Genomic DNA, 17013 nt, shown 5'->3' on the forward strand with positions numbered 1-17013 from the left:
CCTCTTCTGCTGTACTAACATGTCGCCTCTGAGTTTTCTTAGGGCTTAAAAGGCTTCGACGACATGAACCACTCCAAGATGGACTTGGAACAGGCTTAATAGGAAAAGATTTTTCATACGCAGACATGTGGCAGTGATGGTTTGACTTTCCTGTAAAAGTGTTTGATATTCCACTAAAAAATAAAAAGTTTGTAAGAAAGATAAAAACAGTTAAAATAAATCTAAACTAGTCATTATTCACTTTCTAGAAACAACTAAAACAGAATGATAAATTGACAACAAGGGGTCGTAGCCACTTAAAAGGTCTGCCCTTAAAAAAGGTCTTAAACTACCAAAACATACATAATCATCAAACATAATCATGTTTCTTAGATCCATAATATAGAACTTCCTTCAATTAAGAACCACATAGTGGTGTGGTATGACAGACAGCAAATCAGACTAGATTTCTTTGGAAAATCTGAATTTCAGATATGCTAAACATACATAAACATACATGAACCAAGGGCAATGTGCATGCTAGGCAAATGTTCTACCACTGAGCTATACCTCCAGCCCTATACATACATGTTCTATTACTCTACAACCCTGTGTCCCAAGCCCTTTTGATGGATTTACTTTAAATATTTAAAAATGGAGAGCTAAAACCTCACAATTAACTTTTAAACTGACTTTTTAAATTTCCTGAAAGACCAACAGGGGGCTCCCATCCTTCATTAAAAATAGAACACTTTTTATTAGGCTACAATACTGTGAATTCTTTTGGTTTCACCAGTCTCTGAAAATTTTGGTTTTGTTTCTTTTTATTACTTGTGCCCTTTATGGGAAAAAGTGGCAAGAAAAATTTCTGTGAACTCAAAAGCCCAGTCAAATCTCTAAGGCTTAATAAATTTAAGTTTTTTCTATGTGATATTTTTTATCTATCATTACCCAGCAAGTTTGTGGTACTATTACCATAATTAATTTTTCTTTTTCTTTTTTTCCTGCTGACGACTCAGAATAGTGTTACACCACTGAATTCAATGCAATCAACTCTTTACATCATTACATGTGGTCTGAATCCAAGTGGAATGAATAGGTCTAATGAAAATCAAAAAACACATAATAATACTCTCTTAACTTTTCAAGCTTTTTTTTTTTTTTTTTTAAGAGTGCTAGAATGGGGAAATGAGCAAGAACTTGGGATGGGAATGTAGCTCAGTGATAGAGCAAGCACTTGCCTAGCATGTGTGAGGCCCTGGGTTCAATCCTCTATAACACAAGAGAAGGGAAGTGGGAGCAAAGACTCAATTTCAGGAACAGGCTTATTTTCTTAGGCTTGGGAGGTACCACTATAAAAAGATGACAAAGGCAATATAATTGTTTACAAAGGATATAATGGTCTGGTATGGTGGTGCACGCTTATAATCCCGGCAGCTTGGGAGGTTGAGGCAGGAGGATTCTAAGTTCAAAGCCTGCCTCAGGGGGGATGGGGTTGTGGCTCAGAGGTAGAGTGCTTGTCTGGCATCTGCAAGGCACTGGCTTCAGATTCTCAGCACCACATAAAAATAAATAAAGTATACAATTTGATGTTTAAAAAAAAAAGCCAGCCTCAGCAATGGTGAGGCGCTAAGCAACTCAGTGAAACCCTATCTCTAATACAATAAAAAATTAGGCTGAGGATGTGGCTCAGTGATTGAGTGCCCCTGAGTTCAATCCCTGGTACCCCCCCCCAAAAAGGATATAACGGATTCTTCACAAGTCTTTTGTTATTTGTGCCTACTAGAATGTGCATGTTTTTAATATAAAAGATTCTTTTTTCTAAAAAACCAATATGAGGGTGTCATGCAATGCCAGAATGCCAGAAAACAAGGGTGCTATGAAAAACTAATGAAGTTGGGACAAATAGAGACAGACAGAAGCAAGCTTGAAGGGAATCCCACTCCCAAGTTGTGAGAATGGGAGCATTAAAAGCATAAAAATTGTAGTGACTTAAAACACACTGTACCTATGATACTCAAAATAGAACAGAAAAAAATTTACACAATGTGAAGTGACTATTATAATTTATCTTGTCTTTTCCATAGGTAATACATTTCATGGTAATCAAATAACTGAAAATTCAAACTGCCAATGATATAAAAAAAAAGAAATAATAAAATTAGAGAAAATATTACTTCATTAACTACAATAAAATAACTGTCAGATACAGATTATCAATTGATAATAATAACTATTAGCTAAATGGCTAATGTGAAAATGATTCTTCCTACAATGATAAAATAACATCATTTGGATTACATTTCTAATTACAAAGGGAAAACCTTAACTATACAATTAGGGACCACACTGCCATATCCCTAACTCCAAAGTCAATCTAGTATCACTAATGATATGAAAACCAACATAAGATACTATTGTTTTCTAATGTGTCATAATATAGCATCATCTTTTCTTCAAGCCAAAATCGAGTTTACAAGCTATATTTTTTGTAAATATAGCAGGGACAAAGAACAAAATAAGGATACCATAAGGAAGCAACATGTCAAATCCAAAAGGTGGAACAGAAAAATGTCATGACATTTAAAAAAAAAAAAAAAAAAGCGGCTGTCACAGACAACCAGAGACTTACAGGAAATAACTACCACATGCAATCTTAGATTAGATATTGATTTGGACTAACTTGATATAAAAGATACTTTGGGGTTAACTGAGAAAATTAAAATAAAATTTAGTGTATAAGACCAAATTGGAAAGGAAGAGAAGATTGACCAAAAAAGCAGATTATATTCCCAGCAACTTGGGAGGATAAGGCAGGAGGATTGCAAGTTTGAGAACAGCCTCAACAACTTAGTGAGGCCCTAAGCAACTTACTGAGACCCTGTACCAAAGTAAAAAAGGTTGGGGGGGTGATATAGTTCAGTGGTAAAGCACCCCTGGATTAAATTCTCAGTTCCAAAAAAAAAAAAAAAAAGAGAGAGAGAGAACAGAATACAGAAGGATATGTACAATATGAACTAATTTAAGATTATCTATGTAAAGGCAGAGAAAATATCTGAACAAAAATATTACAGAGTTGCTTTCAAGCTGGTGGAGATGTCATATTTTGTTTTTTATTTTTGCTTAGCTATATTTTCTAATTTTTTACTAAGCATATGTATTGTTTCTGTAACAATTAATTTTTTAAAGTTATCAGTATGGCATTATTCCATTAGAAAACCAACTTACTGAATAATATATATAGGAATCTTTAATGAAGATAACAATCAAACATTTCCATAGTATACATATCACATACATCATGCTATATATGAGTGAGAAACAGTGAGAGAGAAATAAGCACAGGAAAAGGTCTGGAAGGAAACACTAATTTGGAAAAATGAGATTGTGGGTGGTGGTCACTAATTTTTATTGGTAATGTTTTGATTTTTTACACTATAATGTAATTAATTTTTTAAAATATTTTTTTAGTTGTTGATGGACTTTATTCATTTATTTATTTGTGGTGCTGAGAATTGAACCCAGTGCCTCACACATGTGAAGCAAGTGCTCTACCACTGAGCCACAACCCCAGCGTGGTAATTAATTTTTATATTAAAAAAAATTAAAAAGTAGTAAAGCACTTGAGACCTGTTCCCAAAGTCCATGTGCTGATAATCATAAAGTTAAAAAAAAAAAAAAAAATCATGCCAGGCACAGTGGCACACACCTGTAATCCCAGCAGCTCAGGAGGCTCAGACAGAAGGATCGAGAGTTCAAAGCCAGCCTCAGCAAAATCGAGACACTAAACAACTCAGTGAGACAATGTCTCTAAATAAAATACAAAATAGGAAAGGGGATGTGGCTCAGTGTTCAAGTGCCCCTGAGTTCAATCCCTAGTGTAAAAAAATAAAAATAAAAATATTATCTTTTTGGTTTCAATCAACATCAGAAAGCCTTGATTAAACAGAAAATTAAATGATCTCACATTCCTGAAATTTGTTACCCGAAAGTTTAAGAAGTCCTAAATACTGTTAAAAAAGACATACGTGGGCTGGGGTTGTGGCTCCGCGGTAGAACACTTCCCTATCATGTGTGAGGCACTGGGCTCGATCCTCAGCACCACATAAAAATAAATAAAATAAAGGTATTGTGTCCAACTACAACTAAAAAAACAAAAAAAGTTTTTAAAGACATACTTTACAAATATAATAAAGTACCTGCGGTAAAATTTCTAAACTAAACTTCATCTGCCTTTAATAACTAGTATAAGTTTGGTAAGGGAATAGGTGGGCTTATACACTAGGATAAAGTTCTCTGTGATTCTCTAACAGAAGTTAGTTTAGGTGTAGTTGACTAATGCATAAGGTGTAGATCTGCTTTAGTTTGTCATGCCTCTGCTCATTTCATTGAACTGTAAAATGTGCTGGTTTCTTTGCTATTCAAGTTGCAGAAACTGATTTTCACTTTAAAATTCCTATTAGCCATATTTATCTCAAAGGATACTAAAATGCTCATATCCATTAAGATTTACCTTAAAAATCTCATCTAATGAAAAGATTTGGCTATCACCAAAATTCAGCACCAAATAAACTAAAAGTTGAAAGTTTAAAATGGATTTGAACATATAAATCCAAAAATGGCACTACTCATTTAAAATGCCAATAATAACGACTATCTTATAGCCATTTTCCCTTATATCTAAGGAAAGGATTAAAAATGAGATAAACAAAATACCAACCATGAGGCCTTTCGGGTTTCGAGGTAAAGACTTCGGCTGTTTCTGGATTTCTGTAAAGTTGAGCTTGATGCTGGAGTGGAATTTCTCCACTGGCCATTTGCACTCTGGCCAAAGGTTCTTAAGTCGCCTGAGCCAAGAAAACTGTCTGAGGAAGGGTTGTCTAAAAAAAAAATAAATAAAAGTTTGAATAAATTAAACCAATAACTACAGCTGGTTCTCTTTATGACTGCAACCATGTCCATCATTGTATTCCAAAGTAATGTGGCTTATCACCATGTCTCTCATGGACGAAAGATCCCAGTCTCAACTGCCAGTACAGTCTGCAGTAAGGAAACTTCTACAAACTATAATTGATTCAGCCATACTAACCTGAAAATTGATGAAGGAGCTGAATCCTGCCACAGCCATGTGCCTTATCTGCATCAATGTGACTCCGTGGTGTCCACCAAAAGTCAACATTTTACCCCAACTATATCTTGCAAGCACTCCCAGGCCTGGGCCTGAAAGAAGGTAGGCCAGACCAGTAAGAAAGCAGGTGGAGGGCCAAGGAGAATTGTAATTCAAATGAACAACAGTTATTGCTCAATAGCAGCTGGTGTCACTTTCCTCTTTCTAGTTACCATTTTTAAGACTCAGGGACTCTCAAAAAACACAGATAACCTAATTGCTGCTTATACTGGCCGGCTAGTTTCAGGTAGAATAATTTTATACCCTCCTCTATCAGCAAGATTGTAAAATATAAAATAGCTCCTTTAAAATAATTTCAAACATTAGGCTATGGAACTCGGAGGAGCTTCAGTGAAAAAACAGGAATGACAATTCTCTTTTTCCAGAATTTTTCTCTAATGCTCATATCATTTTGAAGATCCCCTTTCAAAGCATATTACTATAGAACTTTGCACAATACTGTGTATTTATGGCATTTAAAATATTTAACATGTCTTTTTATACTCTACCTAAAAAGCAAGCTAGCCCTTCAAAAATAAAATTTTGTGTTTTCTTAAGTTAAACAAGAAATCAGGATTCAGAGTAAATAGGGAGGAAAAAAGGTAAGCAGGAGTGGTGTTGGTACTCACTGATCAACCAATACATGAACTTAGTCTCAAAATTAACATAGGTTAAATTTACTTTCAAAACGAATAACTTTTTTCCTTTGTAATCACTATCCATGCTTAACATCTACTATTATTACTTTAAAGATAGAGACATAAGATACTGCAAATGAGTCTCAGTAAAAAAAACAGAAAATTATGATCTTTAAATGAAAAGTAATAATAGGAGAAATCTTTTGTTTCTCACAAAATTTGGCTAAATTTTGACTAGAGAATGGTCTACTTAAAGATGTCTATTTGAGGGGCTGGGGTTGTGGCTCAAGTGGTAGAACGCTCACCTAGCACATGTGAGGCACTGGGTTCAATCCTCAGAACCACATAAAAATAAAGATATTGTATCCACCTAAAACTAAAAAATAAATATTAAAAAAAAGATGTCTACTTGAGAAAAAAATCTGCACAAAAAGCAAATTACCCTGACACTGTGAAACTTGAAACCAAAGATGAGTTAAAATAGTCTTTTCAATAGCATGTGACTGTCTTCAGCTTTAAAATGCAAGTGAAATGCATAGGATCAGGCACTCTTAACCAGAATAAGGTGGTTCCATCCACTTAATGATTATCACTAAATAGTTTTCTACTGCTGATGGCATCAAGCTAGAGAGAGAGGGACCAACAGGAGGCTGCAGATATTCTTTTTTAAATGAAGATTTAACCTGATATTCTGTCAGCACCAAGAAATAGAGTTGCAAATGCCACAAATAAGATCACTTTTAATTTGTACATATATACACAAAAAAAAAATTAAATAAAATACACTGAAAATTTAATTGTGGATGTATTATAATGATAAAAGATGGGCTTTTGTAGTTTTCTCTACCAATTTTCTGTAGCGACAGGTTATACTTCCATAGTCATAATAAACTTTGTATTAAAAATAAGAGTGTCAGATAATCATTTACTATAAAAGTAATCATCGATAGCTCGTGTTAACTTTAGGATTTATTTAACTACTATAAGTAACAGGACAGTTGAAATTAAATTTTACCTACTAATGCTGGAGATTCTAAGCATTAGCAAAATCATTTCTTTTCATCTTAATATATTCGTTTGTTTTGTTGTTCAGGGCTAAAAATAAGACTTTTCATTGTGCTCTTGGTAAAAGTAAAGGTTTTGAAGCTTGACCACCACTAGTTTTTAAAGTGAAACAATGCTAGAATTTTGCATTCTAAAAATTCTTTTTAAATTCTATTTATTTATTTATTTTTATAAATATTTTTTAGTTGTTGTTGATACAGTACCTTTATTTTATTTATTTATTTTCATGTGGTACTGAGGATTGAACCCAGGGCTTCGCACATGGTAGGTGAGCACTTTACTGCTGAGCCACAACCCCAGCCCCCAAAATCTATTTTTTAATAGTCTAACCTTGAATGAACTGAGAATCAGTTTTCTAAAAGGCTTGATCTAGAGATGCATATACAATAAAGTTAATAAAAAAGAAACTCCAGACCCTTGATTTAAATGTTTGAGCTTTCCTGCTCATTTTCATCTTGGTGGAAGAGAGACAGTAGAGTGGGACAGGAGATCGAAGACTAAAACAGGTAAACTGGGAGTCCACATCTAGCCCAGTCAAAAGGTTAGACTCAAGGTGACTGACCACATAAATTAATGTGAAGATTATTAGAAACGATTATATCCAAAGGACCCTGTCCATTGAATTGGAATTGGTGTGGCAAAGGAAGAGTTCTCTAAAACTAAATGGTAAAAAATAGCTTTTATTTTCATTTTTGGAATGCTAGGAAGGGGACCCAGAGCCTTGTACATACTAGGTAGTTAGTCCTTCAGTAACTTATACCCCTGGACCCAAAAGCAGCTTTTAATTAAAATTAAAGACTTCAATATATGAAAAGTATCTATACTCTTGGCGTTCTTCTGATTGTTAGGCAGCAACCTTGGAGGTCTGTGACATGATAAAACTTATTTGATCAGGTAGGTACTAGATGAAATTTGGTAAAGGAACAAATTTGAATCCTGTTTCAAGCTGTAAATAATTGAGAAAATGAGTCTAACAGAGAGCTTGGTATTCCCATTTCGGTATGTCTTTATTATTCACTGTTGTTTTCTATATTCATTGTCATGCATCACGTGCATACAATTATGAATTTTTTTCCTAAAAATTTTCTAAGTTCAAGTGAGAAGTACACTTTAGTATAAGAGTTCTGATATGGGAATCAACTTGTGGTATGAAGATGAACACAGAATAGCTGAACAATCACATCACATAACTGAATAGAAAACTGGGAATCTAGTCCAATATTGCCACAGTCGAGAACATGAGGATCTGCAGTGATCTCAGATATATCTTTTATAAATATTAAAGGTCTACTAAAATTTAAGAGAAAAAAAGGTATTTATACAAATGTTTTTAAGTGAAGTTACTAATAACAGCTGAAAATGGCAAGAGTGAAGCAGACCTAATCACGGCAAAAATAATGAAGCAAATGAAGACATAGGCCCATTATCCCAAATCATAAACTCTTGGGGTCTATTGTATTTTTGAATGTAAAAGTTTTGGATTTTAGAAAAATAATCTGATATACAATATAACACTTCCAAGTATAATCTGAAGTAGCACTCTATAAATAAATTTATTGATGTGTCTTCACCAAAATATGTAAATACTCAAAATATGTAAATACTTAAAGAGATAAATAAAGATAGAAACAGCTTATGTCAATTAATATATGCTTTGCCAAGGAATTAATTCAGTTTAAGTCAGGTCAGGTTTTGATGTCAAATGAGTTATAAAAATATTTTTGATTTTCAGGGTTTTTTGGAGTTTGGAACTGCACATAAGGGATTATGGATGTGCTTATCAATTCTATGGATTAGAAATCAATGGAAAATAATAAATATGAGGAAGAATATGTGAAACTTAAAATATGGAAGAATATGGCAGACTAAAAATATAAACATTGATATAAAGAAAGATTTTATGTGTTGAATCATACAATGTGTACCATGAATATATGCAGATAAAAATCATAAGAGGCCTAAGAGAGTGGAGTTAAATAAGAATTAAGGTACAGTCTGGGGACTTTTGAGTACAACTGTCTATTCAACCGGTTATTATTAAGCAATTATTTTAAACCTAACACAAAGGGATTCTATCCAATGGTAAAATGGAATATGAAATTGTAAGCAAACAGGCTGAATTCAAATAGAAATATTAATAATCTAATTTCATTAACCACAACTAGCCTTTCTCTAGGATTATTTAATGAGCTATCAAATTGGATTTCAGGCTCTCTGTTCATAAAGGCCTTTTCAATAATAAAGAGAGGGCTGGGGATGTGGCTCAAGCGGTAGCGCGCTCGCCTGGTTTGCGTGCGGCCCGGGTTCGATCCTCAGCACCACAAACAAAAATAAATAAATAAAAAAATAATAATAAAGAGATATTACGGTAACAATGAATAATAACAACAATTGAGTTAGTTTCTGAGTTAATTAACTGATGGTTCTTTAAAAAACTGATTTTTCTATGCACATATTACGTGGAGGTCACTGCCCACCCAAAGAGAGGAAATCAGTGCCCAGGGTAGATAAAGTACTACATCACATTTAAATATAATATAAATCTAAAAGAGCATCATACTAACGTCTTTTTAGGGGAGGAGATCTCATCTTGGTGACAAAGAATCCTGAGGAAGCCAAATAACAAGAATAATTATTATTTGCAATTCATATTTATCATCTGTTTATCCTTATAATAATCTCATTTATGCAGATTCAATGATATTCTTAGTATTCCCATTTTTGGAGTAAAATGAGGAGACTGAAATATAGAGTGAAAAGACCTTGAGTTATAATGCCAATGGACTAACCAACAAAAAATTTCTTCATTTCTCAAGGCAGAGGCATAAAATCATGGGAAGTCTAACCCCTAGGAAGGAAGATGATAAGTCAGGCAGGTCAGGGATAGGAATAACCTAGAAAATGCTGACTTCTGTCATGGATCACAAGTTGATTAGGTAAGCCCTTGAATATGCAAGCATATGGCTGTGGCAGGTGCTAGACAGAAACATGTAGTTAATATTTCCTGCCCTGATGGAGGACAAGCTTGGGTGGAAATAAATTTTCAGGTACGTTTAGAGCAGAACAGAAATAAATCATCTCTTTGGTTTAAATCAATGCAAAACAGATACCTTTTATGTCACATACACATATCCAAAAAGTCAAAAACAAATAAAGCCATTTTGCTTTCTACAATGCAAAAGAGACAAGTAGAACTGATTCCAAAAAAAAAACCCCTTCCACTAAAAAGTTAGTATCTGGTTGAGACTAGGTCCATAAAGTATTATAATAATCAAATACATACACATAAAATGAAGTTTTAGTGAAGAAAATGCCATTTTGCTTTTGCCAATGCTTTTGTGTGATAAACACAAAAGATTTGCTAGGAAGAAATCTGAAAGGTATAAGTACCTTGACTACAAGTAATGTGTCATACCTGCGTAATAATTTGGACTATAAGCTGCACTTCTTGTGGAACATGTTGTAAAAGATCGGCCCGAATTTCCTTGCCTGGAAGGTAAAATCTAAACAAAGCAGAAAAATTTTCTTAAATCATATTTTCCACAATAAAAAGGAATAAAATTTTATATTAAGAAAAACATAACATTAAACAGGAATATGGCATTTTTTGCAATTTAATTGTATTATATTGTGTTTTTACATTATATATTATAGGGGGCTGGGGATATAGCTCAGTTGATAGAGTGCTTGTCTCACATGCACAAGGCTCTGGGTTCAATCCCCAGCACCGCCCCCCCAAAATTATATATTATAAACTATATACTAATAAAGAAAATACAAACAATCTGGTGAAATAATTCAGGTTCAAGGGGGAAAAATGGATAAAATATCTGCTATAAAACCTAATTTAAAGAACATTCCTTAGAAAATAAATGCATAGAAAGAAGGAACACGTAATCCCAATGACTCTGGAGGCTAAGACAAGATGACTGCAATTTCGAGGCCAGTCTCAGCAACTTAACAAGATCTTGTATCAAAATAAAAAAATAAAAAATAAAAAGGGGTGGGGATGTATCTCGGTGGCAAAGCATCCCTGGGTTTAATCCCTAGAACCCACTCTTCCTCCCCATAAAAAAAAGAAAGAAAAAAAAAATAGAAAGTGAATATGTACTTGGTACCTTCTATCTAAAAGCCACTTGCAACATGTATAACAGAGGCTGAGAAAATCTTTTGAAAATTCTGAAGAGATACTTATTAATCAGGGAGGGTGCTGTATCTCTAGTACAAATCTGAAATGTATAAATACATACTCATTATCTAAACAATTATGGTGGCAGGGTGGATGCTACCAATATTCAGTGGCTTTCCTATTATGCTTAGAACAGCAAAGAACTATCTCATCAAGTTACTAATGGCTTTCCTACTGAAAAAGACAGCTTATTAATAGTGTTCCTCACACTTTAATGTGTATATAAATCAGTTGGAGATATTTTTATTTTTTTTTTTTATTTTTTTTTTTTTTTAATTTTTTATTGTTGGCTGTTCAAAACATTACATAGTTCTTGATATATCATATTTCACAATTTGATTCAAGTGGGTTATGAGCTCCCATTTTTACCCCATATACAGATTGCAGAATCACATCAGTTACACATCCATTGATTTACATATTGCCATACTAGTGTCTGTTGTATTCTGCTGCCTTTCCTATCCTCTACTATCCCCCCTCCCCTCCCCTCCCCTCCCCTCCCCTCCCCTCCCCTCCCCTCCCCTCTTCTCTCTCTGCTCCCTCTACTGACATTCGTAGGAGATATTTTTAAAATGCAGATTCTGATTCAGTGGTAGAGGGTGATACCTCAGATTCTTCATTTCTACCAAGCTCCCAAATAATGCTGATACTGTTGGTTCTGGGTCAGACCTTAAGAAACTAAGATTTATAGCACAGGCAAATCTCAGAGTGGCTGTATTTTGTACACACACAGAAATAATGCTCAGTTATTTTAAAACACTAATTTAAAAAGATTGATCTACATAATGACAGTTATAATATTCAAAGGAACCATGAAAAGTTTTCCAAAAGATATTTTTCTCAAGTAATTCATACATATACTGTCTTTTTAAACTTTGTCTTGTCTTTAATATACCAACCAGAATTCCAAACACTAAAATTATTCATTGTAAAAAGTTTGCATGTTTAGCCAGGCGTGATGGCACATGCCTGTAATCCTAGTGGGCTCGGGAGGCTGAGGCAGGAGAATCCTGAGTTCAAAGCTAGCCTCAGCAACAGCCAGGCGAGGCACTAAGCAACTCAGTGAGACCATGTTTCTAAATAAAATACAAAATAGGGCTGGGGATGTGGCTCAGTGGTTAAGTGTCCCTGAGTTCAATCTCTGGTACAAAAAAAAAATTGCATGTTTATATTTTTGGAGTGAGGCATTTATACTATATCAGATAAAAATTTATAATGAGCAAATTAATTAAAGGAAGAAAATCATTCCTAACCTGCTGGTCAGAAAGTGAAATCTGGTCCTCTGGAAAACCTGATTGTGGCAGGAGGTGGGTTTTGAAGATGGAGTTGTGGTTCACTAATGTTACTTCTCCAGCATCCATCCTCACCCTATCAGCAATATCATCTGGGGAAAGAATCTATATTAGATCAAGTCATATGATTCTTCAATAACTTTTTTTCTATGAACAAATCTTTTCACCTAATGATTCCCAAAGAACAACTCCAGTCAAACAATACCCCTCCTTCATAGCTAACCATTGGCATGAAACTTCAAAATGTCACTGTCAAAGGCGGACCATATGGCAGAAATTGGCTCATGCAGAATTGAGATCACCTACCAAATGGTTCAAAACTTATATAAGAATAAAAACAGTTTGATTTCAAGTTTTAAAATATTAAAATGTCCTCAAAATAAAACTTTTAATGTTTTAACTACAAGAAAATTGAATATTTAAAAAATTTGGAAACCAGGCACAGAAGTGTATACTGGAAGTCCCAGCTAATGGGATGGAGAAAAGAGTATCTTTTTTTTTTTTTAATATTTATTTTTTAGTTGTAGGTTGACACAGTATCTTTATTTCATTTTTATGTGGTGGTAAGGTTTGAACCCAGTTCCTCATGCATGCTAGGCGAGCACTCTACCACTGAGCCACAACTCCAGCCCCAGAAAGATTATCTTTTGAGCACAGGAGTTTATGACCAACCTGGGCAACACAGCAAGACCCTGTTTCTTCAAAAACAGATTGGAGGGCTGGGAATGTAACTTAGTTGGTAGTACACTTGCATACATGCATGGGATCTGGGTTTGATCACCCGCACCACATACATACATAAATTAATTAATTAATTGGAGAGGAGTGTTTCACCACTTAGAAACAAAAACTGCCCACACTGGTTTATTTCATGTTTTAACTCAGAAAAGTGCTTACTTGGCTCTTATAGATATCAGTTCAATTACTGTAATATCATGGCAGAATCTTACTTTAAAAACATTTTTGAGACCTTTTTTATTATAAAAGAGCTAAAACAGGAACAAATAATAGTTAAGGGAACTTAATGACTTACACGGATAACAGCAATGAGAAAGAATGTAAATAAATGACCAGCAAAAGAAGGTTGACTAATCAACAGAAAAGAAAGGAGGAGATAGTAGAGGATAGGAAAGGCAACAGAATACAACAGACACTAGTATGGCAGTATGTAAAAACGTGGATGTGTAACCGATGTGATTCTGCAATCTGTATACGGGGTAAAAATGGGAGTTCATAACCCACTTGAATCAAATGTATGAAATATGATATGTCAAGAGCTATGTAATGTTTTGAACAACTAATAATAAAAATTTTTAAAAAATTATATTATCGTGCTCTGGCAACAAAAAAAAAGAAAAGAAAAAATGGAGGAACTTTGGGCAAAGGGGAGAGAGGGATAGGGAGGAGGCTTGGGGTCAGGAAAGATGGTGAAATGAGATGGACATCATTACTCTAGGTATATGTATGACTACACATATGGTGAGACGCTATATCATGACAACCAGAGAAATGAAAAGGTGTGCTGCAATTATGTATGATGAATCAAAATGCATTCTACTGTCATATATACCTAATTTATATAAATAAATTAATAAAAAATGCAGATAACAAAAAAAAAAAAGAAAGGAGGAGATAAAAGGCCAATGTGAATTTAAAAGAAATATATGTAATGTTATAAGATCTTACTGTATAGCTTTTTCAGTTTATTCCTATATGGGTTATTACTTCTGAACTTATATGGATTTCTTTTACAGACATGAAGTACTATAAATGAAATAGTGGAAAATGTCCTAGTCACAATGAATTCTCAATACCACTAGTTAAATGAAACATTTATCTTAATCAAATTATTTATCACATAGAAGCATTTTAACATAGTATTAAAGAATAGGGTCTCAAGAACCAGAATTATTTAAATCCTGGCTCTACCCTATATGGTACATGACCCTAAGCAAGTTTCTTAATCTATGTGTCTTATTTTCCTTATTTACAGGGAAAATGGCAGTATTTCTGTTGTAGGTATTATTAAGTATCCTTGTAAGGTGGCCAAAATAATTAGATTAACATTTTAAATAATTGGACAGGCACATAGTAAGCACAGCAAATATTTACTAGTGTATGATTGTTTTTTTCAATACAATGAATATGAATGCTCTTAAAGGACTCTAAACAATATCCTATCCAAGAAAAAATTATGAGTGGTATATAGCATTTCATAATTAATATATTAAGTTTTCCCTTAAAATTATTATTACACACAAAGATACAACTATTGAAAATATCAGGAAAACTCATTGTTTCAGTCCAGCTTAACTCATCAGAATAACTAAAACAACTGAATGAGTACTTTATGGTTACTCTTACCCATGTCAGGTCTTTTCACATCACTGACTTTAGCAAAGATACAAAGTCCTATTTGAAAAAAAAAAAAAAGACAAAACAGAAACATTACATAGTGAAACATATATTTATAAAACAGGAAGTCATTAGAAGTGACAATTTGTGTTTTTTAGTGGAGAAAAATCTAAAGTGGTTGAGAGAGTTGACTTGATGGGAAGAGAGTGGAAAATAAAATTGGCCCTAGGTGCTTCCAAACATTTGTGGAAACTGCTACAATCAACAGCAATTAGAACCCAAAGAATCATAGAATATTAAAGCAAAAGTAAGTTGGGCAGCCAGCCCTCAGGAGATTCAGTAATTTGCATAAAGTCTGTGACTACATTGAAATTCTAATCTAGAAATTCTCCCCAATCCATTGCTTTTTCTATTACCTCAAACTAAACCATTTTACAAAAGACAGGCCTTAAAATGATCCTATTAAGGTTTCTCTTTCCATACATCTCATTCAGTGACCAAATATAAAGCTGCCGATTTGTTGAGGACAATGAAGGAATACTTTAGGATCCTATAAAGTACTCCTTTCACAGAATTATCCATCAAACTGCTAAAAACTAGGATTGGGGATATAGCTCAGAGCAGAGTGCTCGCCTAGCATGTGTGAAATCCTAGGTTCAATCCCCAGAGCAGCTAAGAAAAAAAAAAACTGCTACAAACCAAAGCCCCTATACCCATATCATAGTCCCCCTTATCAGCAGAGAGTATGTTCCAAGGCCCCCAGTAGATGCCTGAAGTTGTAGACAGTATTGAACCCTGTATATATACATCTATATATGTATGCAAAAAAACTGTGTGTGTATATATATATATATATATATATATAAAATTCATAATTAATCACATATATACTGAAATTTATAAATTGTGTTATTGGGAATAGTAATAGATTAGCAACAACAATAAAATAGTTAATAACAACAAGCTATAATAAAAGTTACATGAATGCAGTGTTTCTCTCAAAATATGAACTGTTCATTTAATTATTTTGAAACACAGTTGACTATGGGTGACTATAGAAAGTGAAACCACAGATAAGAGGAGACTTTTCTCACTGTCTTCTCTTATATATCTACTTTTTCCAGGAAAAAAAAAAGGGGGGGGGGGAATTTAAGAGTCTAAGTACTTGGAACTAGGTTAATAAACATCCTTGGCACATATGATTTTTTGGCAGACTCTCCAGAGGAGGAAACTAGGGATAGTAATACTCATACCTATATATATTCATAATCTTTATCACCTTATTTTAAAAAAGATTGATCACTTCATCAAGTACACAACAATACTAGAGCTTCAATGTATTTTGAAGACTGGCTGATAGTAGGGATTCTTTGTGGTCACAAGAAGAAGTGCATATGCAGAGTAAGGCTGCTTCGGTTTTTCTTGGCAGAGCTTTCAGACTAGGCAGAGTAATCAACTGATTACCTAGGCTTGCCAGGGAGGAATAGTTTAGGCCTTAGATTTAGCTTTCAAATATTCAAATTGATTTCCAAATGCTCAACAAAGGTTTTCTATCTGGATTTTCTCCAGATTCTCTAAGAGAGAATTTCCTAGGTTCTAGATTAAGGGAGAAAAAACTATATCAACCAATAAATCAGCATGCTTTTTTCACATTTCACTCTTTCAGGTCACTTCCTAATTGCCATCACTAGCTTTTTTTAAAAGAAGAATGACAATTGAAAAGTCTAATGCCCAGTAGAACAACTCCATGTTAATTTCCTTTGCATTTTTCTGAGAAAGAGGGAAACAAGCTAAAACATTCAAAGAATTGTTGAGATTATGTCCAGAAAGGTTAAATGACTTGCCTGAAGACACAGAGGGGGTAAAGGGAAAACAAGAATCCAAAATCCTTGACTCCCCAGCAAATGCACACTTCAAAAATAACATGACTTTATATATATTAACATATCTTCATTCAAAGAATCTCTAGCTAGTTCTGGGGACTCTACAATGACATAATTTAATAGTTAAAGCATCACATTTACATTTTAATACAAATATAACCAGCTTCTTCAATGTGCTTACAATATTTTCTTTAGCAATTACATTAGAAGAAAAGATATTTTATCCTAAGATTCTGCATGAAATGCTGGATCAGGAACCTTTGATGCCACCAAATTCTTGCAAGGATAATAATTTTTTCTTTTAATAAATTAATTTAATAACTCATTTCCTAGTATACACTGCTCATTCAGTTTACTGAAAGAACATAAGCAATTATAGTTATTAAGGTGAATAGAGTTAGTGGCTGAACTCAAGGTAATGGGAAATCTGAAAGGAAAAATAGAT

At 33.8% G+C, this 17013-nt stretch overlaps 1 protein-coding gene across 3 annotated transcripts in view; it reads right to left on the minus strand.

The window, feature by feature from the left end:
* Senp1 (SUMO specific peptidase 1) overlaps positions 1-17013 on the minus strand; it is a 55109-nt gene that overhangs the window by 36286 nt on the left and 1810 nt on the right. For 2 of the 3 annotated variants that reach the window (XM_046436247.2, XM_046436245.2), the window contains exons 2-7: positions 14695-14742; positions 12292-12422; positions 10265-10352; positions 9414-9455; positions 4700-4859; positions 2-173 (exon numbers count right to left, since the gene is read on the minus strand). In XM_046436247.2, coding sequence (XP_046292203.1) covers positions 2-173; positions 4700-4859; positions 9414-9455; positions 10265-10352; positions 12292-12422; positions 14695-14698 — 597 coding nt within the window. In that variant the 5' untranslated portion in view covers positions 14699-14742. The remainder of the gene's footprint in view (position 1; positions 174-4699; positions 4860-9413; positions 9456-10264; positions 10353-12291; positions 12423-14694; positions 14743-17013) is intronic. The other variant, XM_046436246.2, reaches the window with a different exon arrangement.

Source organism: Marmota monax, unplaced genomic scaffold (assembly GCF_021218885.2).
Source record: "Marmota monax isolate L192 unplaced genomic scaffold, Marmota_monax_Labrador192_F-V1.1 WCK01_AAM20220418_F8-fsc00012, whole genome shotgun sequence".
NCBI classification, from domain to species: Eukaryota; Metazoa; Chordata; class Mammalia; order Rodentia; family Sciuridae; genus Marmota; species Marmota monax.